This window comes from Kluyveromyces lactis (genome assembly GCF_000002515.2).
Source record: "Kluyveromyces lactis strain NRRL Y-1140 chromosome D complete sequence".
NCBI classification, from domain to species: Eukaryota; Fungi; Ascomycota; class Saccharomycetes; order Saccharomycetales; family Saccharomycetaceae; genus Kluyveromyces; species Kluyveromyces lactis.
In genome coordinates, this window is record NC_006040.1 from 173,820 (window position 1) to 198,402 (window position 24,583).

The following is a 24,583-nucleotide window of genomic DNA, read 5'->3' on the forward strand; positions in this document are numbered from 1 at the left end:
TTAACGATCTCACATTTTGCATTTTTTAATTAACATTTTATTTATAAGACTCTTCCTTCATCTTATATTGGTTAACCTAGTCGTGTTCACATGGATCTTGATATCCAAATCATCGGTGCTCTCCTCAATCCGCTTGATCCGATCTTGTTGAGAATCTATCTCCTTACCAGTGGTAATCGCAAGTTTCTTTAACCTACCACTGATTTGTCCAATCTTATCCAAGTTCTTGTCGATTTCCATTTCCATTTCATCATCTTCTTCGTCGTTCTCGAACTGATACCTTTTAGCCTTCTCTAAGATCTGCTGGTTCTGGTACCGATCACGAACTTCAGATGGACCATGTCCACTCGACATGGCATTCTCGATACGTTTCGTACTTTGGTGTAACGTCGACGTGATATCCTCTTGGTTTTGTTTGTCCTGCATCCTTTGTAACTTTATCTTATCTTCCGCTTCGCGTGCACGTCTCTTACTATGGAACGGATTCGATACATGGACCGCTAAAATGTTCCGGTTTAACTTCTTCAATTCACTCACTTTATCATCGGCAACTCTGTTCTGGATTTGCATTAAATTCAGGTTTCTTTCCACATTGTTCAATTTCTCCGATTGATGTCCTAACATACCGATGGTATTCATACCAGCTAATTCAGCATCCTGTGCCATCTTTAGCGTGTTTCTCGTACTGGCAACTGAACTCTGTTTTGTAAATTTGATCTGTTGCTTGATCCCATCTACTTCTTCATCTTCTTCTTGTTGTTCAGCACGCTGACTTTCTTTTTGAATATCTTCAAATGTCTGATAACCCTTTGCAGGGGTCCCAATACCCTCGTTCTCATGAATGGAATTGTTTAAATCATCATCATCACCGTTGCCATTGCGTTGAACTCCCTTAGGATTATCAATTTCTGGCCTAATTGTCTCATTGAGATCTATTTCGTCATCAGCTCCGGACCGTTCGAAATTAAATTCACGGTCGTTTGATCTGGTTGCAGATGTAGAGTGACGAGGTGAGGCATAAGATCTACTTGAAACATCAGAAGCCGCCACATTTGGAGTAAAGCCCTTATATGCATTCACGCTACCAGAATTTGAATACGAATTTGTTCCATACGGATCCTGACTGTTCATGTTAGCATAAGGGTTACTAGGTCTCTGACCGGTAGCACCATTATTATTGCTGCTAGATGCCTGCGGAGACGGACTTGCGTATGTATCACCACTATAGCTGTTACTGCCATAGCTTTTGTTGCTGTAGCTATTATTCATTGATCCATACGGGTTATTGTTCTGCTGCAGTGGCGCGTTGTAACCGGTATCATATGGAGAAGCACTTGCATTTCCATAGGGAGAGGAATCACTGTTCCCATACGGAGATGCATTATCATTGCTATATGGATCAACGTAGTTGCCCGTGTGTCGAGCGCTGGCAGAAGCGTTTCTATTGTTAATCATGGAGACTTCATCGTAAGGAGAGTTGTTCAAATCATCCAACTGCTGTCGCTCAGAAGGCTGAGCTCCAGGATTCGCATATTGTTCATATCCTTCTGGTGCATAGACCTTACTTTTGACCTTATCGTTAGCAAACTTCCCATATGCGGCAAACTTTTCTCTTCTATTTGATGGTGTAGTCTTGGTGGAAATTCCTAACTCGTTCAAATATTCACGGTTTTCTTCGGGGGTAGCCTCTGGAGGTGGCTTGATCTTGAAGAACTTCTTAATACCCATGGTTTCACTACGGTAACAGCAACCTTTTAACCTTATTTGATCGATGTTCCCCTTTTACCTTGTCTTTACCTATCTAAAAATTGATGTTAAAGGAACTACAACTTTTCGATTCTTTTGTTTCATTTAAATTTAAAGGTTTCTTTTGGGTCCAGTAGTACTTAGTGAACCACGATGCACAAAATACAAAAGAAAGAAGGAAATAAACAGTATGGGGTTGATGCAAATGCCAAAGAGCAATCAAAATAAAAATTGTACTATACAGATCCAGAGATATACACCAATATTACATTAAAAAATGGGGCGATAATGGGGGCCAAAACGATATAAATGACAGAAGAGAGCGATTGTATCAATTCCTTTTATGAGTAAGTTTCGATCAAAGTATCACGCAAGTTACCAGAGATAGCTTCTGGTTGAGCGTCTTGTAGACGGAAGATAGATTCGATCACACTTAATTCTGGAGCGGTGGTATCTAGACCAGTAACTGCCAAATAGTCGTTCACGACCATACCAGCACCGACGACTTGCGAACCACGGTTCACAGTACCAGCAACTAGTGGGACTTGCAACAAAGAGGAAAGTTCTTCTTGGTCTTGTACTGTAGTCTGAGGATGCACTAGACCACCTTGGTTAGACAACGCACAATATGAACCAACAAGAACGTTACCCGAAATTGTTTGACGGAAAACTTCAACACCTAAGACATCGGCAATCAACTCCTCAGTTTCTCTGTCGATGTCTGGATGAACCAAAGCAACATAATCATTACAACAGATAACATTACCTAACGCAGATAATCTCTCCTCAACTCTTTGAACCTTCACAGCATCTGGCAAACAGTTTCTCAAATGTTGTAATTCTTGGTCGGTAGTTTGAGTTGGAACCAATAACCCTCTACGGTTACCAGCAGTCATACGACCAACAATCCTCGTACCTGCAATAGTGGTATGAGCAATAGGAATAGCATCTCCTAATTCGGCTTCAAACGCAGAATAAAAGTTCTCCGAACCACCAAGTGCCACCAAACAGTACGAGTTAGTTAGCTTCGAAAACACACCAATTTCGTTAGAATTCTCAAATTGTGTCCTAGTCGCCATAATTTCAGTTGATTTATCTGCAGTGGTATACTGGCGTAACAAGCAGAACTAGTGTTTATAAGTCAGAAGAACTGTACTAATTCAAGCCGAATCAACCATCCGCAAGATGAGATGAGATGAGCTTAGAAATTATCCAGTGAAATCTTTAAAATTTTCCATATTGCAGTGTTTTAAAGAAACGAAACACAAATTAGGTTACCCGGAGAAGAACACACATACAGTACTATATGGGTATCTCGTACCCTTATAGATGTATAAATTTGATCAGTGAGAGTTATCCAACAACCGTTCGAAGCTTAGACGAGAAATAGCTCTCCATTTCACATTCTTTCTTCTGATCACCAGACGATTCAACGCAGGGTATACCGTACACCTGAGCGTGTTTTATTTGTTACCCGCACTTGCGTCGAATATCTTCACTAAGTCGTCAATTTCCGACATTTAAACAGCTTCAAGCTGAAAAAGCGACACATTCACAACAAATATATTGACACAAAAGCATGTTGCATGTATCTAACCTGCAGTAAGTTACATTTACGAAAACATTTTAAAGCTGTTCGATCAGTGGCAAGCAATTCATAAGAATCAAGTTTCACTGAATCATTTTTCTCTTTCCAAGATGACTGATTGTAATAGTACAACGGAGCGCAGTTTGACGTCTGGATTGGAAGCAATGTCATTGAAGGCAATATCCCCATCGAAGTTGAATAGAAGGCATAAAGTCTCGAGCAAACCTGATAAATTGAATGAAAATGTCTGTTTGGATCGCAGAGCAGAAGTTTTGGTTAATACGGAAAATGAAATGCCAACAGAAATTGTCAGTAAGATAAAGAACGAAAACTTCCATTTGCAATTGGAATTGGAACAGAAGAACCATGAGATTTCCAAATTAAAGTCAATGCTCTTACCTAAACTGACACCACCTGCAATTGATCTAAGATTAACGACAAGTTTAAAAGACCCTTTGTACTACCATCCGGAAAGCAACAAAATTCCCGGTATGTCTGGGGCTACAGTGACAAATTCAGATTACGTGTCCCATTTCTCATCATCATCATACGATGGGAATAGAAATGACGTTAGAGAGACCTCAACCGTTGCTAGTACTACAATATCAAGAAAGGAAAAAAACCATATGTTGTTCACTAGGAATATTTTACCCTTTATTCGGGATTCCATCAACATGTATAAAAACTCCCATGTTTTAAATGAAGAAGTGGTCCCGATAGAAAAAGAGCTCGATAAGTTTTATGATAACTCCTTGAAGAAGGACGAAAAATGTGAAGTATTTTCTAATGTACTCTTAGGGTTACTCAGGGTACAGAGATTAAATATAGCGGCGTTGAACAGAGAATTAGAGTTGAAAACAGTGGAGAGAAAAATGGATTACTTGGCAACATTGTTTTTGGATCCACAAGAGTATGAAATACCACGTCATAGCTCCATGAAACGAATCAGAGATCAGATGTTGGATGTGATTATTTCTCTATATGGAGAATTACCAAATCCTAACCAAAGGGCAGCAAGAGAAATGAAATATCAGCAGCCACAACAGGTTCCTTTGAAGATAAAATCAGATTCAAAACTGAACCGACAGTCTCATAATCCTGAAATACTACCTATTGGTTATTCAAACTCATCTTCAAAACCAGCAAGGTCGGCAAAGAAACGCATGAGAAATATCAAATTGACACCATTCAAGACAGCTTCACAGGAAGACATGGATGCCGATGATGATCTGGACGTAGACCTCTCAGATCCCTTACAACTACTTTTGGCTGAACGTATAACTGGAACTGATTTGGAAAACACAACGTCACTGACTAATTCGTTGTGACGCTAGCTTTTCCGCTATAATAAGCAACATCAATACCCTTATACAAAACAACTCATCTAGTTCCAAACCTTTATTATATAAATCTCTAAAAATCCTAAGCCTGGGATGTTAACCCGTATCATTAAAATACTGTATAAACTTATCTCTTAGTCGCATCATCTGTATTATGTCCTGTGACACAATTATCACAACAATGTTACCCTACTGACACGAAAGTGAAATATGTAAAGAATTCCATTTAGCGTTTTGACGCATCACTAGAGAAGTTATACAGATCACCATTCAATGACAAGACGCTGAGGCTCTACAAACCGCCTCAATAGGAGCCTGGCATAAGCTGCTGAACACATATACCTTTGATAATCTTGTCATCTTTGCAATACGTCGGTAGCCCAACCATGAGTGAAATGAAACCATCAGTATCGAACCAGAAGAGACGGGGCATTCTCTCATTCTTTCAGAACACTGGGAAAGTTGACAAGGCTACTACTGTCAATGCTATTAGCCAGGATTCTGCTATCGAAATTGATATAGAATCTGATACTTTAGAACCACTAAACTCTTCAGAACCGGAGGAAGGAGAAAAAGACGAGGAAATGGACTCTCAAAAAAGTGATACTGCTACATTAGATGCAGCAGATAGTCAACAAGAAACAGAGAAGACAGGCGGTGCAGAAGACAATGACTCTGCATCCACGATGGCAAACAAGAAAGCAGAGCGAGAACTTAGGAGACAAAAAGAGAAGCAAGCTAAGTCGAAAAGGAAAGAAGAAGAAAGATTGGAACGTGAAAGGAAGAAGCTTGAAGAGAAGCAGAAGCGTGACAGACAGAAACAAGAGCGCGAGCTTAAGAAACAACAAGAAAAGGAAGAGCGCGAGCGAAAGCGGCTTCAAGAAAAGGAAGACCGTGAGAAGAAAAGGCAGCAGGAGAAAGAAGAACGTGAAAAGAAGAGATTAGAAGAAAAGGAGATGAAAGAACAAGAGAGACTAAAGAAAGAGGAAGAACGCCTGAAGAAAGAGGAAGAAAAACGTAAAAAGGAGGAGACTAAAGAGAGATCTCAGTCCCGAATCGGGAACTTTTTCAAAAAAGCTACAGTATCTTCTTCTGAGCAATCAGTTACAAGTGATTTCAAGAAGCATTTCTTACCCTTTTATATCAAGTCAGACGTTATCATGGCCAATACTTGGAAAATGGACCCTCAGAAGCTTAAAGAAAATGTACCACGTATAGATAAACTGATGAAGACAGAAGACCGCATATCAAGCGTAGAGTGGATGAACTCTTTCAAATGCCACCACGGTTACGAAATAAAGCTCACGGCAGTAGAAGTTCTGCAAACCATGACTTCGAAGAAGAAGACGGACGAAGAATTATCAGCGTTACTTAACGAAGTACCACAAAAATTCATCAAGTTCTATGAAAATGTAAGGCCTCCGTATGTGGGGACGTATTCCAAGAAATTGACATTACCAAACAATAATCCTTTCAGTACTGAGGGAACAGGATTCGATTATGGATATGATTCTGATCTCGATTGGGTTAATGAAGAGGAAGAAGAAGGCGGTGTCGACGATTTAGAAAATGATGAAGATGAAGAGGATGAGGATCAAGAGGATGAAGAGGGAGGCGACAATGAAATGGATGGCTTCCTAGATAAAGATGAAAATGAAAATATGGCACGTAAGAAGTTTGTCGGTCCCTTGATACCGACAATAAAACTGCGAAAGGATACGGATAAACTCGATGACGAGTCTAAACAGTATTTTGCATTGGTCTCCGTAGAATGTATGTTCCAAGATCAATGTTTCCCCGTAGATCCATATAAGGCTCCCAACAAGAGACCTGCTGTGGAGGACGGTTCATTTGAAACAACTTCTTCGAAAAACCCAGCAACTAAGAAATCCAAAAGTCTAATCACAGAACCTAAACATCTTTTGCAGTTGCTGGAACAAGTGCATGACTGTACATTTTCGTTGAGCACCGTTGTTGAGATTATCCAAAAGCATCTACCACAGTATAAGAAGGATACGATAAAGAACTCTGTTAAAGAATATGCTGCAAAATCTACCAAGGGAGACCGTAGGTGGGAAGTAAAGGATATGAACAATTGGGAACATCTAAAGAGCTCTCCGACACCAAGATTATCCACTCCAGAGGTACCGACAGCCAATGACGAAGCGCTACTGACCGGTATTCCTTTAAGTTAGTCGTAAGTAAATAGTATAACATCAGCGTACAATTGTTATGGGGTGCTTTTATTCCAACACAACTATATCACACATCTACACAAACCTTCGATGTCTCAGTCTAAAAGAGACGTCTATTTTTTAATACTAGATATCTTATGTCTGCTGTTATACTGGTTTCTTATAATTACCAAGAAGTGTCAGATTTAAAAGATTTGTGTCGCAATCAAAACAGTCTTTTTATTCTTCCCATTAAGAACAACCAAAACAAAGAGCAACACTCTCAAAGCGTTATATCTGATATACCATGGATCCGGTCTATTTACAAGACTACCCAGATTATACTAGACCCAATAGAGGAAGAGATCCGAATTCCTACAATACCGTTCGAGATATTGATTCAATATGGAAGGAAACATATAATTTGACCGTGGGATTTTTATTTGAATTATATGCAACTGTCATCTGGAGAGTTGACAGCATCAGAACCAACTTTTTTCATGATTTCTTCCAGACGAAGTCCATATGGTATCCTTTCCTTGTATGTACCTATGACTCAAACCGCTGTTTCAATCATGATATTAGCTGGTCATGTTGACAATTAAAAAAGCATACTAACAAAGCCAATTAATAGGGAGTCTTTCAATTTTTAATATGTTATAGATACTGGTATTACGGGCTTGTTACAAGTGTCTGTTACCTGATCTTATTTTTCGCTTTGTTGTGGTTGTATGCTGCGTTTCTTCTACCGATTTTGGCCGGTTGGCAGATTTTATTGCTAGGTCCAGTAGGTCTTGCAATTGCCGTGTTACAGATGCTATTGCAATGTAATGCATGGACGTTGAGAGGTGTTCGGAATTTTGTGTTACCCAAGTTCACCAATGATATATTCGAATTGACTCTATTAAGGAAAGGGCAGATAGAGACGCTAAATTCTTTAAAGAGACGACAGCTTCCTGCCTGTCCTGAATTGCATTTGAACAATATAGAATTTTGGATCCATGATGTGCCATTCAACACCTTTTCGTTTTTAAGGTGGTTATTTGTTTTCATATTCATAACTTTAATATCTTTACTTCCAATCGTTGGCCCATTGGCCGCTACTATATTGCAAACACCAGACAGAGCGTATGGGTACTACGATGTATGGATGATCAGAAGAAGATTAAGTGACAAAGCTAAACGTGACGAATATTACTCCAGATTAGGCCAACTATGGGCGTTTGGATTGACAGCGGGACTACTTGAATTGATACCTGGTTTTTCGGCTCTTCTGATGATAAGTAATGTCATTGCCGTTGGTGTTTGGGCTAATGATGACATAAAGCTTAAAAGGGTTCAGTTATAAAACCACCCCTCAATAGATCGAATAAGATAGCTTGAGAAGTTCTTTTACATACTATGTGTGTTTAAAATTGAAATCTTTATGTTTGAGTGTATATGATGGTTATGAATAATTATAGTTACTGTGATCTTGTGATGAGTATGTCCTTGGACGTATAAAGACGGCTGCCGACCGATAAGAATAGCGAATTAGGACCACGAATGCTAGGAAGATCATCATATAAAAACAGATGTCTGAATGACGGACAGGTTTGATTAATTGTGAGGTAAACTGGTGAAAATACTATCAATAGGTCAACAAAAATAAAAGACCTGAATACCGGACGAAGTTAATCATATTCTGAAGAAGCTATCGTCCTTACAGTCAGTAGGTGTTCTCTTAATGACTTCATCAATATTCCACCTTGGAGGTTTGCCATCTAATGACCCGCCTGCTTTTCCACTGGACACTTTTAAGAAGAGCTTATCTCCAACCTCATTGATATGCTGTAATAAATAATCGATATCTTCTTTTGTTAGAGCCGCAGATACACAGAAGCGGACTCTCGACTCGATCAATGGGGTGGCTGGGTATGCGACAACAACCACTGCAATTTTCCGTTGCAGCATCATTCGGGAGAATGCAGGCATTTTACTTGGTGCGTATAATAGCATAGGAATGACCGGAGAATCGGCAATACCGTAAACAATGAAGCCTAACCTTTGAAGCGCAAGTCGTAGATAACGAGCGTTGAATGCAATACGTTGTAATCTTTCTTGACCTTCGCCAGGGTTGATGTCTCCCGTAATGGTCTTTAAAGATGAAGCGATTTGGGCCAACACAGGAGCCGGAGTAGGCTCTCCATAGTGAGGTGTTGTTAAATCCAATCTAAATCTGTCGATGATCCATTTGTCAGCAGCAATGTATCCACCAGCGGCACCAAAAGATTTCGTAAGTGTGCCCATCATAATATCAATATCACTACAAGGTATCCCAAAGAAATCGCATACACCACGTCCAGATGGACCCATTGCACCGATAGAGTGAGCCTCATCAACGAAAAGGTAGCATTTATATTTTTTCTTCAATTCAACAAGCTTAGGCAAGTTAGCCATGGTACCCTCCATGGAGTATAAACCTTCCACACAAATGATAATTTTTTTCCAAGGACGATGAGTCTTCGATTGACCTTGAACAATTTGTTCACGGATCAACTTCTCTAATGCGCGCATATCATTATGCTTGAATGTCTTAACAGCTGCTCCTGATAAACGGACACCAGTTCTAATAGAGGTATGATTTAAAGAATCAGAGATAACCAAACATTTGCTATCTAAGAACGAATTGAAGAAATTAGCATTGGTACCGTACCCCATAGAGAACAAAATTGCATCTTCTTTACCTACGAATTGTGCGACGTATTTTTCGGTCATGACGTGCAAATCAGTAGTACCAATTCTGGTCCTTGGACCACCAGAATAAACACCGTATTTATCGGTGGCTTCTAGCGCTGCAGTGGTACATTGACCCTCTGATTGTGCAAAACCTAAGTAGTTGTACGAGGAAAGATTTAGACACATTGATGTAGTACCAGGATACGTGAAGTAGTCGTTCAAGTTGTGAGAGACACGGTCTAAGCAGCGGATGAATCTTCCAGGTACGCCAGTAGTAGGTCTAGAGAAGCAATCGTCAATTCTTTGCTTCAACCTTCTGACGTAAAAACTCTCAAATGTGGAGAACCAGGGTGCTAACCCATCTTGTTCCATAATATCCTTATGCTTTTCCTTCTGGAAGGTAAGACCTAAGAAATCATGGATATGGCCTAGTATAATCAAAATAAGATAGTTCAAATAAGTAATCAATGAAACATGATAAGCGGGAGCATCTAATATCGGGTCCTGTAATGCCTTACCATCCCTGGACTTACTTTGATACAAATACTCTTCTGATGTCAACTGACCAAATTCGTTCTCCTTCTTATCCTCTAGCGGAATATCCTCAGGAGGAATTAACGGGACACGCGTACTAGAGATACTGATCATCTTGCCAACAGAGAATACAAACAAGCCAATACCACTATAATCAACAAAAACGAGCAGAAATGCAGGGAGAATCAAAGAGAGATAGCCACCACAAATATAGTGCTAAGACGGAAACCAATGTTTTTGCTTATAAGGATATGGATAAAAACACTTTACAGTCAGCTAAAGAACAACAGCACAACACAGATTTAAGCAGTCACTCGTTTAAACTTCAACCGCCCTGTATGACGTATCAATTGTACTTGATTGCACTTCCCAAGCCCGTCTAATCTTTTTCCCTGTATCATTTCAATTCTTAAAGCACTCAGGTTCGAAATGTATTGATTTGAAGTTTATTGGTTTTCGAAATGGGATGATGCAGATCACGTGATACAGTTCAAACTTCACCCTTTACGGCAAGTAGACAATGATGAAGATGTATCCATAAGGAATGCAGTGGGCATTGTGAAGCGGAATTACATATGTTATTTGAATATTAATATACAATCAATTGACGTCTCCGATTTCGTATTGTCCAGGTTCGATTAATCTTAGGTAGTGATTGCATTTTGGTGTCTCTTCCTGAACATGCGATACGACAAAAACAGTTCCTGGCCATTGCTCGAGGAACTCATGGGCCCTTATGAGTTGATCAGTCTCTGTTCCGGAGAACGCTTCGTCAAGTATCATAATTTCCGGCATCTTAACCGCAGCCCTAACGAATAATGCAATCTTCTGTTCGCTAACAGATAGGGATGCGAATGTTTTCTTCGGGTCCAAATGGAAATAATCGATATACATATCAACAATTCTTTTCTGTTCGTCTGTAAGTGTGTTATGCGCTTTTAAAAAGTTGTTGGAACTGACTGCATGGAACCCTGATGCCACTGTTTCTAACACAGAGAGGTCACCAGCGTTCTTCAAAAAGAGAGCGTGCATCTCTGGCGAAGAAAGACCAATCCTTTTATTAATGTCAAAGAAGTTAGTGCTTCCGGTTCTTCTAGGAACGCCGTGGTCAACAAATTTGGAGTTCCAAGACTGTGGATGGTCTGCAGTGATCAAAGATAGCAAGGTTGACTTACCAGCACCATTATTTCCTTGAATATGCCATTTGGAACCTTGTTTGACATCCCAGTAAATATCTTTTAATACTGGTTCGCCACTGTATGTAACCGACAGACCTTCTAGCGTGACTACTGATGGAATCTTCATCACATCATGATGTGGGCTTTTATAGTACTTATGTGGCGAAATCAAATCCTCAATAGTATACTTACTCTTAGGTTTGTTTAGCTGTAGTACTTCTAACAATTGCAACCTCATTGATTCAACTTGGTCTCTATACTGCTCCATGGGACCTTGGAACTCTATACCATCCTTGTCCACACACACCACGTGCGTACACCAGTCTGGTATTTGATCTTGATACCTCAACCCTATGATGACTGATGTACCTTTATCATATTTGGACAAGAATTTTGATATGATCGAACACGCAGATGGATCCAATCCCAAAAATGGATCGTCAATAATTGTTAAGTCAGGTTCCTTCAATAACGAGCGCGCAAGCCTAGTACGTCTCATTTGTCCATTACTCAACCCCATAGCCCACCTATCTTTGATGTCAATAAGTTTTAACTCTTTCAACAAATACGTTAATAGCTCTGGATCCACGTATCTGTTCGTAGTCTCAACCTCATAATTTACTGCACGAGATCCCATTGAATTATCAAGAATAAACTTCTCGCATGTCTGATCAAATTCGTCCTTGAAGAACTCATAACGGGCACTCAAATGGGCTGTAGGCATCACACCTTTAAATTTAACTTGTTCAATCCGTGGTAACCGACCCTTTACAACTTTCGCATAAGTAACTGCCGAAAAAGGATCACTTATGTACTTGTTAGACAAAATATCAATGAACTTCTCCTTTGATGGACCCCAAATACACCACTTCTCACCTTCATTGATCTCAAACCGGATCTTGTTCGGAAATACATATGGAGAACCTTTCCTTAAGGATGATTTGAAAAAGGCATCAGTGATCTTAACAACTTGCTTATTAAGTGTCATATCCGAAAGTGAGACGACTGTGGTTACAGTGAATGATTAACGGAAGAAATGCTGTAAAAGCTTGGTATGCTTTATATTTCCGTTGATGCAACTTTCTTTGTTATTGCGACAAACTCCATCAAGGAAAGATTTTTTATATGATAGAAAAACCTTAGACATGACTCATTTCAACAATGATTTAACGAAATGATTAGAGACGCAGGAATGGAGATTATAACGGTCTTGTTGCGTTATCAGAAAGGTTATGGAAACCGTGCTCTACTAGAAATTTTGAAGGATATTTGAATGATAAGACAGAAAGCCCGTGCTAAAGATAACATACAAGTTGAGGAGCAAGTGGTTTAGAAGTATTACTGTCAGTTCTGAATGATTTCTGAAAAAGCAGCGTATGCTTTGGCTACTCTTGGAACGGTATGTTGGTGTGTACAATTGATTCCACAAATTATTTACAACTATATCAGGAAAGACTGTACAGGGTTCCCCCCCTCAATGATGTTTCTTTGGGTGGTTTCTGGGGTACCGTTTGGAATCTACTTTCTAATAACAAGAGGTAATATAATTCTTCAGATCCAGCCGCATTTATTCATGTTTTTCTGCTCATTATCATGGGTTCAATCATTATATTATCCCCCTTACAGTCTCTCTGTGAAAAAGATCTTGCTTCGATGTATTTTACCCATGATATTATTCATTGTCAGCTTTGAGATAGGGTTTACTCTTTGGTTAAGACCGGTGTATGATCATGGTACTCATTGGCCAGCGCTAGTGATAGGAATCATTGCCACTATTTTGCTTGCAGCAGGATTGATCCCACCATATTTTGAGCTTGCGAAACGTCAGGGACGTGTCGTTGGCATAAATTTCATATTCTTGTTTGTTGACTCACTTGGTGCATGGTGTAGCATTGCCAGTGTTATTGTAGGGAACATGGATATCATGGGAATTGTATTGTATGCTGTCGTCGCAGCGTTAGAGCTCGGGATATTCGCTTCCCATTTCATATGGTGCTGCAGATTTAAATGGTTTGGCAATGGTACTGGTGAATTCGATGATGACGATGTCGGTAGCACAAGCAGTTCCGTAGGTATAGAAATAAACGGAATCGATGGCGACTCTGCTGAAGACGGGATCTTTGCAGGTCCTTATATTAATAACGAGCAGGATAAAGATGATATTGGTAGTAATAATACAAAATCTATGAAAGAACAAAGATCATGATAGTTGATAGGACGAGGATGATCTGGGAAATAAAGAATATACGACATGCAGCGCATACCGTCACTGTTTCAACATGGGTCGAGCCATATTGCACGTTTCTCGCAGTTGCTCCACTAAGGATTCATCCAACTGAGTCATCTCTTTTAGTATTTCATCCACTTTAATCAAATCGTAATAATTATCGTATATAGTATTCTTAATGGCATTGTCTGCTTCAGTTTCCTCTGCCAAGAGCAGATTTTGAACTTGCAATAACTGCTTCAAAGACTTCTTTGTTACATCTATATCACCCTTTTCCAGTTCTAACCGGATCTCTTGCTCTGTATCTTGAGGTGATTTGCAGTTTTCAATGGGTGTAGAAGCAACGACATTGCCAAGATTAGCGCTGGTCACGCCAGAATCAATGTCAGCACCTGATGCTGGTATCGACCCCGTTGTTACTCCAGGTAAAACTGACGGCGATGGCGACTTCGTATCAGCCTTATCCGATTCAGCAGTTGTTTCTCCAGGCTTATTATCCTTTTGTAGTCGATAATACTCTTTCAATAGCCTTCTCTTCTCATTATCTACCCGTTTCAACGATTTTTTATGCGTAATTTGTTCTGCCATGGTCCCAAGAAACACAAACTCTCTTGAATATTACTGAACAGGCTGTAGGCTTGGGGTCCTGTATCGTCTAGACATTCAATTACCCGTTAAGGCTACCTTCAAAATGGTTAGTCCAAAGGTAATTAATGTCAAGCTGAAATGTCTAAAGTATGATGAACGCACTCAAAAAAAAAAAAAGCAGGTCACATGACTACATCACGTGACCTTTATCTTTCCCGTTTCTTTAAAGGGTTTAGCTTCTAGACAGGTTCCATCAAACGTATTTATATACACATTTATGTACATCCCGCAACGTTTGCAGAGAAAATGTCAAACAGATCAACGAAACACCCTCAGATACAGGAGAAGCGATTGGATGACCAAATAGTGGATCTGATACTTAAATAACTCTTCTGTTTTTGGTCTGAGATTGTGAATTTTGGCGCAACAGACCGGGGATGAGGTTTAGATCCCGACATCAAGTGGATAAACCGAACGTTATAGTGACACAAAGCAATAGAAAGAATGAGGATCGATTGGGTGAAGATGCTTCCCTGAAAGCTGCTCAGGCAATGTTCAAGAAACATACTGTGAGCCAAGGGTTTGCAGTATCGGATGCACCAGGGACAAAACTATCTTTACCCAATTCAGGGCATGGTACGCCGGCACATAACGTCCAGGCTATGGCAAGGTCCTCTTCTTCATCCTCTGCAACTTCTACTCCGATAAACATTATTAGAAGAAGTCCGAGATCTAGTTTAAAGGGCAAACCGATGGGCGGATTATCTGTTTCCCCACGGACTGTCGAAGGTAATGCAGCGTTATCGCAGCAAGCTGCGGCTGTAGCATTGGAGAATGAAATTAGTGGTGATGAGTCTATTGTTTTGGTTCCAGCTGGAAACTCAAATGGGAGTATGACGCGGAGTAATAGCAGCATTAATGCAATTCGAATCGTTCCAGGTGGTGGGTTGTCATCTTCTCGTAGCTCATCGAAAGTGTCAATAGTCAAAAATTCACCGACTCATTCTCTGGCGCTTGCTGATAAATTAAACTCGATAACTTTGGAAAGCGTTTATGGAAAACCTAGTACTGCTACTGGGACTGCTACTAGGACGTTGGCCGGGCGTAAGGCGCCTCCAGCTGCTTTTATAGACCAGGATTCCGTTCTTTCGAATGATAAACATAGTGAAAATGAAGACACACCTATCAAGGGCACTATCTCTTATGACACTACGGCAAGAATGAATGTTCCTGTGACTTATGAGGGTACACTCCCAGATCTTATACCAGGTCATCAGAGACACAAAAAGAAGAAATGGCGTAACATTTTTGGATCAAGCGCTACGCATGGCAGCTCCGCTGGAGGTGCTATAGGGATAAATGGCACCTCTGCATCTGGAAATGATCAATATGAAAATCCAAGTGGTACTTTATCTGAGTTACAGTTGAATCGGGCAGAAGATAATCTTATTGTGAAAAGCGTCAATCCAACGCAAAAGACTAGGCTTCAAACCACATTGAGATCTAATGATTACGATAGAAATTCAGAATTGGCTGCTGTCGCTGGAGGATATTCTTCGGATGAATCTGCATTCTCATCTGACTCAGATCGGGAATTGCATTATGCTACAGATAATCATCACAATAACAGCATCAACAATCATTCCAGTGGCGTCTATTACGGCAACGTTGGTGGTAATGGTGTTTATAATGGGGGTACGGCTGGTGTAGGAAGAACAAAACACAGGGCAATGGTACGATCTCACAAGCGCAAATCTTTCAATGAGGACAAGCCGTGGAAGTCTCATGTGGATATTGGATACATCAGTGAAAGAGAACGGAAAAGATACGAGGGAATTTGGGTCACCAACAGAAACAGTTATTTGGAACTTCTACCATGGTGGAATCAGCCGCTACAGGATGAAGAGCAAGAACAGGAACAGGAACGAGAAATGGATCATGAATCACAACATGGACTAGAAGAAGAATTAGAAGAAGAACGGGAACAAGAATCGGGACAAGGCCAAGAACAGGATGCAGATATTCCGGAAGATGGATTGATGTTGAACCTTATTGTAATGGAAATTTGGTCCAGAAGTAACCTTTCGAATCAGTTGCTAGGTCAAATTTATGATAAAGTGGATACGAGACACGATGGTACCTTGAACCGACAATCTTTTCTCACGGGAATGTGGTTAGTGGATCAATGTCTCTATGGACGAAAGCTTCCGAAACAAATAGATCAACGGGTCTGGGACAGTGTCGACAAGTTTGTCATCAGTATTCCGAACAATAATCCGCATCATCGTCACAGAAGAAGGAAGAAAATGCTTAGGAAAGAATTGAAAACCATTAAGAAGGACCTTAAAACTTGAGCATCATCGATAAATACTCGGACGAAGTCATACAGCTAGATATATAGAGACATACTTTAGCATTGCAGTGTGCCGGCAATGTACAAATATCGGGCTCTATGTCTCTCTTTTCTTGCACGTGATTAGCACAAGAAAGCAGGAGGTACTAAAAAAAGGCTCAAATTAGATCCATTCACAAGAACCGTCTCATCAATGATCTGAGATTTAAGAGAAGAAATTAACCTGCCAAGGAAAGGACCACCATCTGCTAGAAGTCAGTACTAGCATCGGTAGTACATTGTGTGATACTGATGTTTCGTGTTTTCAATGCTTTAACAGGTGCTGGTTCGCCTAAGGCCACGGAGCTTTCTGGCGAGGAACGAACCAAGTTTATCCTACAGCAGGCGCATGATTTTGAGATAGCGTTGCAAGCTATGGATTATGTCCTTGATGACAACGCGGAGGTGGGATTGAAGTTGCTAGCTGATAATCAGGCTACCAGTCCTGGTGATGCAACGGTTGGAGCGCTTGCGAAAGGTGTTATTGAGTTCCTTGAAGCCACTTTAGGATTCGAACCAGAGGTAATGAAAAAGGCCTCCACGACCCTGGCAGAAGCTGAGCAACTTTCATTGAAAAGTAGGGCCAAGCTGCAAAAACTTAATATCAAGACGAGCTCTTTATACCCACCGGGTACAGAATATGCAGTTACATATACCGAGTCATGTTTGCTCCACGCGTTGTTAATGCTATTCAGTGAATCAATGGTGGAAGGAGCTAAGGCTTTGTTCAAGCTAAGAAAGGCGTACCACATGCTTCAAGATATACTTAAAGAGATTAATGCATCCGAAAAGAGAAAAAGAAGTAGCATTTACCTTCAAGAGATCAATGAATCAACTGCCAGTTTTATTTCTTCCGGCACTTGTTTCACATCGTATGATATCCCATATAAGCTCACTCCCGAGGAAGAGCAAGACAAAGAACTCCTAGATCTCGCCAACAAGGTATATTCCCTGAGAAGAAAACGGCTATGTGGGGCCCATATCGGTAACTCACCTGCTATTAATAGGCTTAGAGATGATGTCGGAGCCGCCTCATTAAAAAAGGGTAGCGATGAAGAAACGCAAGAGTTCCAACTGCTCAGCGATAACGCTAACATAAACCAGGCGACAATGGATGAATTTATCCACTCTGGTGTGAATTTATGTTTTGGTATCCTCCAAGTCGTGCTTTCATTGATTCCCCCAGCAATAGGTGCCGTTCTTTCTGTTGTTGGATTTCATGGCTCCAGAGAGGAAGGTTTAAGACTTGTTTGGAAATCTACCAAGGATAGGAACATTCACGGGGGTATTGGGTTGCTTGGATTGCTTTTCTACTATGATGGCCCCTTCCAGTTCACTGATATTGATTTTGATATCCCAGCGGCAAGGGATGATAACTTGCCTGTCACCGAGATGGACCGTCCAACTTTGTTACATCCTGGAAAAATCTTGACAAGTGCCTTATTGCAAGCAAGAGCTTTATTCCCTAATAGTGCCTTATGGCTACTACAGGAAGCTCGTATGCTATCCAAACAAGGCCGTTTAAAGGAAGCTGTGGATTTATTGGATTCCATTGATCATAATACTATTGAAATGAAACAAGTTAAAGCCTTAATCGTTTTCGAGAAGGCCACTACTTTGGTATACATGCATGAGTTTGAAAGAGGAGCTGAAACTATGCTGATCATGCTGAGTATTAGTGAGTGGTCTCATGCGCTGTACACATATTTTGCCGGGTGTTGTTATCTTGAAATGTTCAGAAAATACGAAATGGGCATCTTGAACGGAGAAAATGCGGCTGAAAAGAAGGCATATTACAAGGAAAGAGCAACTAACCTAGTATTTGAATCAGCGAACATGGTTGGTAAAAAGAAGTTTATGTCCAAGATTCTGCCACTAGACAGATTTTTATTGAGGAAAGTTGATCAGTTCAAGAAGTTTCAAAACATTATCAAGTCATCAGATCCCCTCGATAGCATTGGTGTATCACCTGTACATGAACTAATCTATTTCTACAATGGATACAACAGAATGACTATGAAAGAATTGAACTTGTCATTAAAATCTTTGACAGAGTACCGCAACCCCACTATCGATCTTCAGAATCCTGATCAAGAACTCATCAAGGATCTACTCACTTCTTTAGTACTAAGACGAACAGGTAAGATTGAAGAAGGATGTAAGATTTTAGATACTCAGGTTCTCCCACAATTGTTCACCATACAAAACGATAAAGTAAAGTATATCAAAAAGACAGAGGATCCATGGGTATACCCGACCGCGTTTTACGAAAGAGCATTATTCAGTTGGAAATTAAAAGGTATGAACGGTCTGCATGAGGCCCACGAATGGTTGATTCGCGCTCAGAATTACCAGGATGATTACGAGTTAAGCACTAGAATTGGGATGAAGATTAAAGCAGCCAAGGACAGGGTTGAAGAGTCTATTTGAAATCTTTTATTCCGATTGAATGTTGAACCACTCTGGAATTGTATTAAATCTCATTCACTGTCAACTGCGAATGCATGGAAAGCTCAATGTTAACAAATATTTAAATATACTATAGACACGATATATAACGTTATAACTTTGACATTTTTCTTAAATCACGACCTACAGAATACTACTTTTAATTGGCCATATTTTTAAATAGTGAAGTTTCAAGATCGTTAAGCGAAGTTTAAAAGTAAGACAAATTAAATAGATAGTTAAGGTAATTTAACTCAAAACAAACATGAAAGAAAGCAACCGTTGTGACCAGAGAAACAACTAGGGATTTATTTCAGAGGTTGTTGTACATGACAAGTTTGGATGACTACAATTTTGAGTTAAGTGAAGACGATGAGTACTATCAGTTTGTCGAAGACAGTGATTATGAGTCTGATTATTCATCCGGAAAAGTCCTAAAAGTGGATGAGAGCTTCCAGGGAAGTGACGATCTGCGCCTTAGATACAAGTCGCTATCCACCAATGAATTATATGATGATGTTATGGAACGTGTTGAATTTGTGCGTACTATTACTCAGCTTTCTACCGATAGTATGATCATTTTATTACGGTTATATGGATGGAACGAGGAAAAGCTATTAGAGGATTATACAGAGAACCCAAGTGAGATTCTTGAGAAAGGTGGGCTTATAGTGCCGGAGCACTGTAAGAAGAGAGATTTGACAGATAAACCTCATTATACATGCCTCATCTGTTGCGACAGCTACAGCAAAGTACCGGTTTTTAGGATGGAGTGTGGGCATGAGGCGTGTATCAATTGCTATAGAACATATTTGACTTCCACTTTGAAGAAGCCTAAGGCACCAACCTGTATGAGTTGCCATTTATCTATTACTTCTAGTGATATTGACCGAATATTCGGAAATAAAGAGTTCAGCAAGAAGCATATTTGTCTATCCTTTGAGACGTTTATTAATAAGCATTCCAAAAACTACAAATGGTGTCCCTATACAGGTTGCGGTAACATCATATATTCTAACAACGAGTCTACATTGAACGAAATGTTGAAGCGACATAAGATACCCGAAGTTGAATGTAGCAATAAACACGCGTTTTGTTTTTACTGTTCCACAGAAGTACACACTCCGAGCGATTGTAAAATTGCACAATATTGGATTCAAAAGGTTAGAGATGAATCAACGAATTTAAATTGGATATTAAACAACACCAAGCCATGCCCGTTCTGCGGTACTAGTATAGAGAAAAACGGAGGTTGCAACCATATGACATGTCAGAGCTGCCATTCCGAGTTTTGTTGGATTTGCGATGGGAAGTGGGCCATACATACCGACAACTATGTGTGTAAATTCCAAAATGAAAAGAAAGATAACACAATTAATAAGTCAATAACAAAACGGTTCACAGATGGTTATAAAATGTTTATTGTACATGAAAATTCGTCAGATTTGGACCTTAAATTGGCCGGTACTATAGAGTCCAAAATATTCACACTTCAAAAAGAATTGGGAATATCGTGGATCGAAGGACAGTTCTTATCCGAATCAATTAAAATATTGTTACATGGTCGTTCGGTATTGAAATGGTCGTATGCAATCGGAGTTTTTTGTGATCCATCTCACAATCTCACGCATATCTTGGAACAAAACCAAACAATGCTATCTAATGCAGTTGAGTCACTTTCTTTGAAAATTCAAATTAAAGACCCCAAAGTATTGATCAAGAGTAAAGCCGAATTCCATGATGCATCCAGCCTAGTTAATGGTAGGGTGGTTGCCTTGGAGAAGTGTTGTCAAGAGCTTTTGATAAAGGGAATATGCAAACTTGAAGCTATTTAAAAGTAGTCGCATCTTTTCATTCGAAATGAACCCTAGGAAAACAAAATAAACGAAAGTTTCTGAATAATAGTTTAAAAGAATAAGATGTAACTGACATAAGATCCCATATTTAACTAATCTTCTATGATTACCTTAATTACCTGAACCTATCTTTAAGTAATCTTTCGGGTCCTACTTCTTCGTATTCCTCTCTACCTACCCAAAGCTGATGGAAAGTTCCTAAGCTTGCGAGGATACTTCCACCTAACCACCCTTGGTACTGTCTTTCCCTCAGATGTCCGGAGGATAGCATCCGGAATTTCAATGCAGGTAATGATTTATTTAATTCGTGCATGATTCTATCTGAAAGACCAGGAATCTTTGAGGTACCACCAGTAAGTACAACATTATGTGCTAAAGTAGCTCTTAGATCAACATCAGCTTCCATCATTGATTTATTGATCAAATCTACAATTCCGGCTACTTCATCTTCGCCCTTGGCTTGAATCCCATTAGAAGGTACTGTAGCTTTTGCAGATGATTCATTGGAATTCGCATCTTCATTTTTAATTTCGTTACTATTTTGTTCGTTGTTGGAGGAATCCTCTTTATTTTCCACTGGTCTTTTACCATTTTCATTAGGTTCCTGTGAAGGCGAGTCCACCGCTTCTTGTTCCGTAGATGCTGGTACAGGGGTGGATTCGGCAGTATTTTCCTTTTCTTTAGTATTTGTACTTGTACCTGGCTTGGTTCTCTTCAATGGAACGTAATCGTTGTGCCATGTTTTTACGATACCGTCAGTGGAAGCAGGCCATCCTTCCGGGAAGTCTTCTTTCACTGGACGAAATAGTTGTTCTGCGAACGAGTATCTAGTATCTGCATCGAATATCAACTCTTCACCCCACGGTGCTTCTAGTGATCTTTTTGTCTGTGTTGCCAGTTCATCTTTGAAGGAACTTAAAGACTTTGGAGCAATATGCAACAAAGTCTCTTTGAACTCTTGGAAGAATTGTCTTTCATTGGCAAAATTGATAACGGATTCATTAACGTCAAAGGATAATGTTCTTTTTACAAAGTCTGGTTTCTTCTTCAAAACTTGGAAGATAGGCACTATTTCTCTTGGTTTCAAATTCTTGGCAATCAAATGGTTCAAGTATTTCCCTGCAACATAATTCCTAGTAGAAGATTTCGAAAGAGTCATCCCATCAATAACTGGAGAGACTGTAGAGACATCATGTCCTATATCAACCACAAGACAAGTAGGTCTTCCCATGGCAAAAGAAACAGCCGATGAGTTGGCAGCCAAATAACATGCTTCGAATTCCATTGATTCGAGTAATATTTCCAACGATTTCTTCCTACTAGCTTCCGAATTCCAGATGGGCTCTGTAAGCAGAACTGGAGTTCCTTTATTCGATTCGAATTTTAGATCAGTATTTAACGCGTATTCCCATTGCTCTTGAGCTCTGTCCCAATCCACAATGGTACTATTTTCCACTATAGGTTTAATTTCCATCCCAGCGCGAGGAAACAAAAGGGGCTGCTCATTGAAAATGCGCTTAGTATCACCATCTGTTTCTACATTCCCGTAGCTCGAAGGCATTATCGATTGGGGACAGTCTGTCCCCGAATAGCCAATGTTTGTCACAAAAGAACCTGGATCTATCACAATAGCATTTATTTCATCTCCACCGTATACTTGTAACGCAGGGTTTGACATGTTTGAAGAAAAAGCTACCAATAGTTACAGTTAGAGCTAATTCAGATTCTATTGGTCAATATGGCTTAAATGGAACGGTGTATAAACTAATTGTATCCTAACTTCTGTCACTCTATGTGGCTTAATTCAAACGGAACCAGCATTGTCTGTTTGTTTAAAGCTTTCTGATAATTATCAAAATCATTACCCGGATATTAGCTTTAATTTCGACTTCTCTTTTAATGTTTGAAGAAAGTATATAAAGATTTAAAGTATCGTTCGTTTATGTTTTACAGTACGTTGCGTTTGGAATATGTTGATAATTATATATAGTTGATGTAACATCAGTCTGACGAGGGGAGGCAGTCAAATAAAAAAATGTAGCGTTAGAAATGGGAATGTAAATTTTTTTATCCTTTCTTCATAGAGTTTTAATTTCGTGATCAACAACATCAACCAAAGTTTCAAGTTCCAGTTTGGAACGAGCTGCTTGTAGCCAATCGTCAGCTTCTAGTCTAGACCAGCCTTGTAGTTGCACGACATCTTCGACTGCCTTGTCAAGTCTGTTGAGTTTGATGTTTTCTGTGACCCGAGAGATGACGGAGTCGATATCATTTTCGTTAGAAATGCCTGATTTATTAAATAGGAACAATGAGAAGAACTTAGCCGAGACGTGGCCTAGGAAACCTGCGTTTGGGGGTAATAGTGACGCTTCTCTGATTTTGTCTTGGAGCAAGCCCCATCTGTTTAGAAGTTGTTCGTTAGATAGAATTTGCTTGTTTTCTTTGGCAGAGGTCAAAGAGTTCAATTCGTTAACGACAACATCAATCAACTGAGGTTCCTTGGCGTCACATTTGTTTGGCTTACCAGGCAAGATATTGACTAAGGTGGTCAACTTTTGAAGATCTTTGGAAATGTCAAGGGATGGAGTGTTATCCAAATTCAACTTGAATTTGATAGATGAGACCAAGTTGGTCAACTGGTTAACACATTCGGATCTGAGTAAAGTTTCTTCCAAAGCGGCTAAGGAATCAGAAACAGTTTTCACAGAGCCGTTTAATTCATCCAAATTCTTTAACCTCCCGTTTCTTTCATTTTCAATCTTATTGGAAATAATCTTGTTAAATTCTTGCACTTGTTTAATGGATAGCATGGCTAATTCGTTCTTATGCTTAGCAAGCATCGCCTGTTCGTTCGCCTTCAAAGAGGATTGCAATTGAGAATCAAATTTCTGTTCGAATTCTACTTTCAAGTTGGATAAATCCTTTTCAAATTGTTGCATCAATTGCAACTTATTTGATTCAATTTCTTTCACTTTATCAGATTCAACTGATTGTTTCAATTCCGCAGAAAGTTGACCTAATTGAGAGTTCAATTGATCAGCCAAGTCTCTATTCAATTCGTTCAATTGACTGGATAAGCCATGGTACGATTCTAGGAATGATTCTACTGCATTTTCTGGAAGTATAAACTCTTTTTCGTTGAGTGAATCAACTTGCTTGTTGAAAGACTCGACAAAGGACTTGTTGTTAAAGGAGTTTGAATCATCGTCGAGTTTCAAATGAGGTAATCTCAACAACACGGAGCCAACAGGTGGAACAGAGGATAATACCACGGAATTAGAATCCGTGCCTGTGGTTGCTGCTGCCGCAGTAGAACCGGACCCGGAGGCAATCGATTGAGATTCAGTGACAGTGGAAGAGGTGGATCCCAGATGAGGAACACTTTGTACTTTCCTTGTGATCGATCCGAACTTCTTTCTAATCTCATCCAGAGACAATTGAGGAGCGTTCAAAGTTCCATCGTTATACGATTCAACCAATTGAACCAATTCTTCAGCCAATGGAACATTATCGGTGAACAATTCAGCGAATTGATAGTTATAAGTGGACAAGGCCACCCCGCCGACGTAGAAGACAGTAGTAGCAGCACCTAATTTCCATAGAAAGTTTCTGAAGGGACGGGCCGTTTTAACTGGAACGTTGGTAGAGGCAAACCTCTGACCAAGAGCTTTGCTTGCACGGAACATATCGTAAGTAGAAAGGGACACAGACAACCAGAGGCGAGCTTATGCGAGCTTGCTCAAGAACAAATGGATGGAGACAATAATAGGTTTATTCAACAATCATTCGAGGCA

The 24,583-nt window shown here is 39.9% G+C and overlaps 14 protein-coding genes across 14 annotated transcripts; 7 read left to right on the top strand and 7 right to left on the bottom strand.

The window, feature by feature from the left end:
- Window positions 1–57: 57 nt before the first annotated feature.
- SEC9 (Sec9p) lies at window positions 58–1,728 on the bottom strand (the record flags this gene model as incomplete). Its single annotated transcript, XM_453158.1, has 1 exon — window positions 58–1,728. The coding sequence occupies one exon, from the start codon at window positions 1,726–1,728 to the stop codon at window positions 58–60; it is 1,671 nt and encodes a 556-aa protein (XP_453158.1).
- Window positions 1,729–2,087: 359 nt separating this feature from the next.
- On the bottom strand, window positions 2,088–2,825 carry TIF6 (translation initiation factor 6; the record flags this gene model as incomplete). Its single annotated transcript, XM_453159.1, has 1 exon — window positions 2,088–2,825. The coding sequence occupies one exon, from the start codon at window positions 2,823–2,825 to the stop codon at window positions 2,088–2,090; it is 738 nt and encodes a 245-aa protein (XP_453159.1).
- A 619-nt stretch (window positions 2,826–3,444) lies between these two features.
- KLLA0_D02068g (uncharacterized protein) lies at window positions 3,445–4,662 on the top strand (the record flags this gene model as incomplete). Its single annotated transcript, XM_453160.1, has 1 exon — window positions 3,445–4,662. One exon carries the CDS (start codon window positions 3,445–3,447, stop codon window positions 4,660–4,662), a length of 1,218 nt encoding a protein of 405 aa, XP_453160.1.
- Window positions 4,663–5,060: 398 nt separating this feature from the next.
- On the top strand, window positions 5,061–6,869 carry RLF2 (Rlf2p; the record flags this gene model as incomplete). The annotated part of the gene is made up of 1 exon (XM_453161.1): window positions 5,061–6,869. The coding sequence occupies one exon, from the start codon at window positions 5,061–5,063 to the stop codon at window positions 6,867–6,869; it is 1,809 nt and encodes a 602-aa protein (XP_453161.1).
- Window positions 6,870–7,662: 793 nt separating this feature from the next.
- RRT8 (Rrt8p) lies at window positions 7,663–8,196 on the top strand (the record flags this gene model as incomplete). Its single annotated transcript, XM_453162.2, has 1 exon — window positions 7,663–8,196. One exon carries the CDS (start codon window positions 7,663–7,665, stop codon window positions 8,194–8,196), a length of 534 nt encoding a protein of 177 aa, XP_453162.2.
- Window positions 8,197–8,525: 329 nt separating this feature from the next.
- LCB2 (serine C-palmitoyltransferase LCB2) lies at window positions 8,526–10,214 on the bottom strand (the record flags this gene model as incomplete). The annotated part of the gene is made up of 1 exon (XM_453163.1): window positions 8,526–10,214. One exon carries the CDS (start codon window positions 10,212–10,214, stop codon window positions 8,526–8,528), a length of 1,689 nt encoding a protein of 562 aa, XP_453163.1.
- A 486-nt stretch (window positions 10,215–10,700) lies between these two features.
- Window positions 10,701–12,266, bottom strand: KLLA0_D02156g (uncharacterized protein; the record flags this gene model as incomplete). The annotated part of the gene is made up of 1 exon (XM_453164.1): window positions 10,701–12,266. The coding sequence occupies one exon, from the start codon at window positions 12,264–12,266 to the stop codon at window positions 10,701–10,703; it is 1,566 nt and encodes a 521-aa protein (XP_453164.1).
- A 366-nt stretch (window positions 12,267–12,632) lies between these two features.
- On the top strand, window positions 12,633–13,484 carry ILT1 (Ilt1p; the record flags this gene model as incomplete). The annotated part of the gene is made up of 1 exon (XM_453165.1): window positions 12,633–13,484. One exon carries the CDS (start codon window positions 12,633–12,635, stop codon window positions 13,482–13,484), a length of 852 nt encoding a protein of 283 aa, XP_453165.1.
- A 60-nt stretch (window positions 13,485–13,544) lies between these two features.
- On the bottom strand, window positions 13,545–14,093 carry VPS51 (Vps51p; the record flags this gene model as incomplete). The annotated part of the gene is made up of 1 exon (XM_453166.1): window positions 13,545–14,093. One exon carries the CDS (start codon window positions 14,091–14,093, stop codon window positions 13,545–13,547), a length of 549 nt encoding a protein of 182 aa, XP_453166.1.
- Window positions 14,094–14,530: 437 nt separating this feature from the next.
- KLLA0_D02222g (uncharacterized protein) lies at window positions 14,531–16,447 on the top strand (the record flags this gene model as incomplete). The annotated part of the gene is made up of 1 exon (XM_453167.1): window positions 14,531–16,447. One exon carries the CDS (start codon window positions 14,531–14,533, stop codon window positions 16,445–16,447), a length of 1,917 nt encoding a protein of 638 aa, XP_453167.1.
- A 290-nt stretch (window positions 16,448–16,737) lies between these two features.
- On the top strand, window positions 16,738–18,915 carry KLLA0_D02244g (TTC39/IML2 family protein; the record flags this gene model as incomplete). The annotated part of the gene is made up of 1 exon (XM_453168.1): window positions 16,738–18,915. The coding sequence occupies one exon, from the start codon at window positions 16,738–16,740 to the stop codon at window positions 18,913–18,915; it is 2,178 nt and encodes a 725-aa protein (XP_453168.1).
- A 347-nt stretch (window positions 18,916–19,262) lies between these two features.
- On the top strand, window positions 19,263–20,768 carry HEL1 (E3 ubiquitin-protein ligase HEL1; the record flags this gene model as incomplete). Its single annotated transcript, XM_453169.1, has 1 exon — window positions 19,263–20,768. One exon carries the CDS (start codon window positions 19,263–19,265, stop codon window positions 20,766–20,768), a length of 1,506 nt encoding a protein of 501 aa, XP_453169.1.
- Window positions 20,769–20,904: 136 nt separating this feature from the next.
- Window positions 20,905–22,467, bottom strand: ARP4 (Arp4p; the record flags this gene model as incomplete). Its single annotated transcript, XM_453170.1, has 1 exon — window positions 20,905–22,467. The coding sequence occupies one exon, from the start codon at window positions 22,465–22,467 to the stop codon at window positions 20,905–20,907; it is 1,563 nt and encodes a 520-aa protein (XP_453170.1).
- A 400-nt stretch (window positions 22,468–22,867) lies between these two features.
- Window positions 22,868–24,475, bottom strand: MIC60 (Mic60p; the record flags this gene model as incomplete). The annotated part of the gene is made up of 1 exon (XM_453171.1): window positions 22,868–24,475. The coding sequence occupies one exon, from the start codon at window positions 24,473–24,475 to the stop codon at window positions 22,868–22,870; it is 1,608 nt and encodes a 535-aa protein (XP_453171.1).
- Window positions 24,476–24,583: the final 108 nt, after the last annotated feature.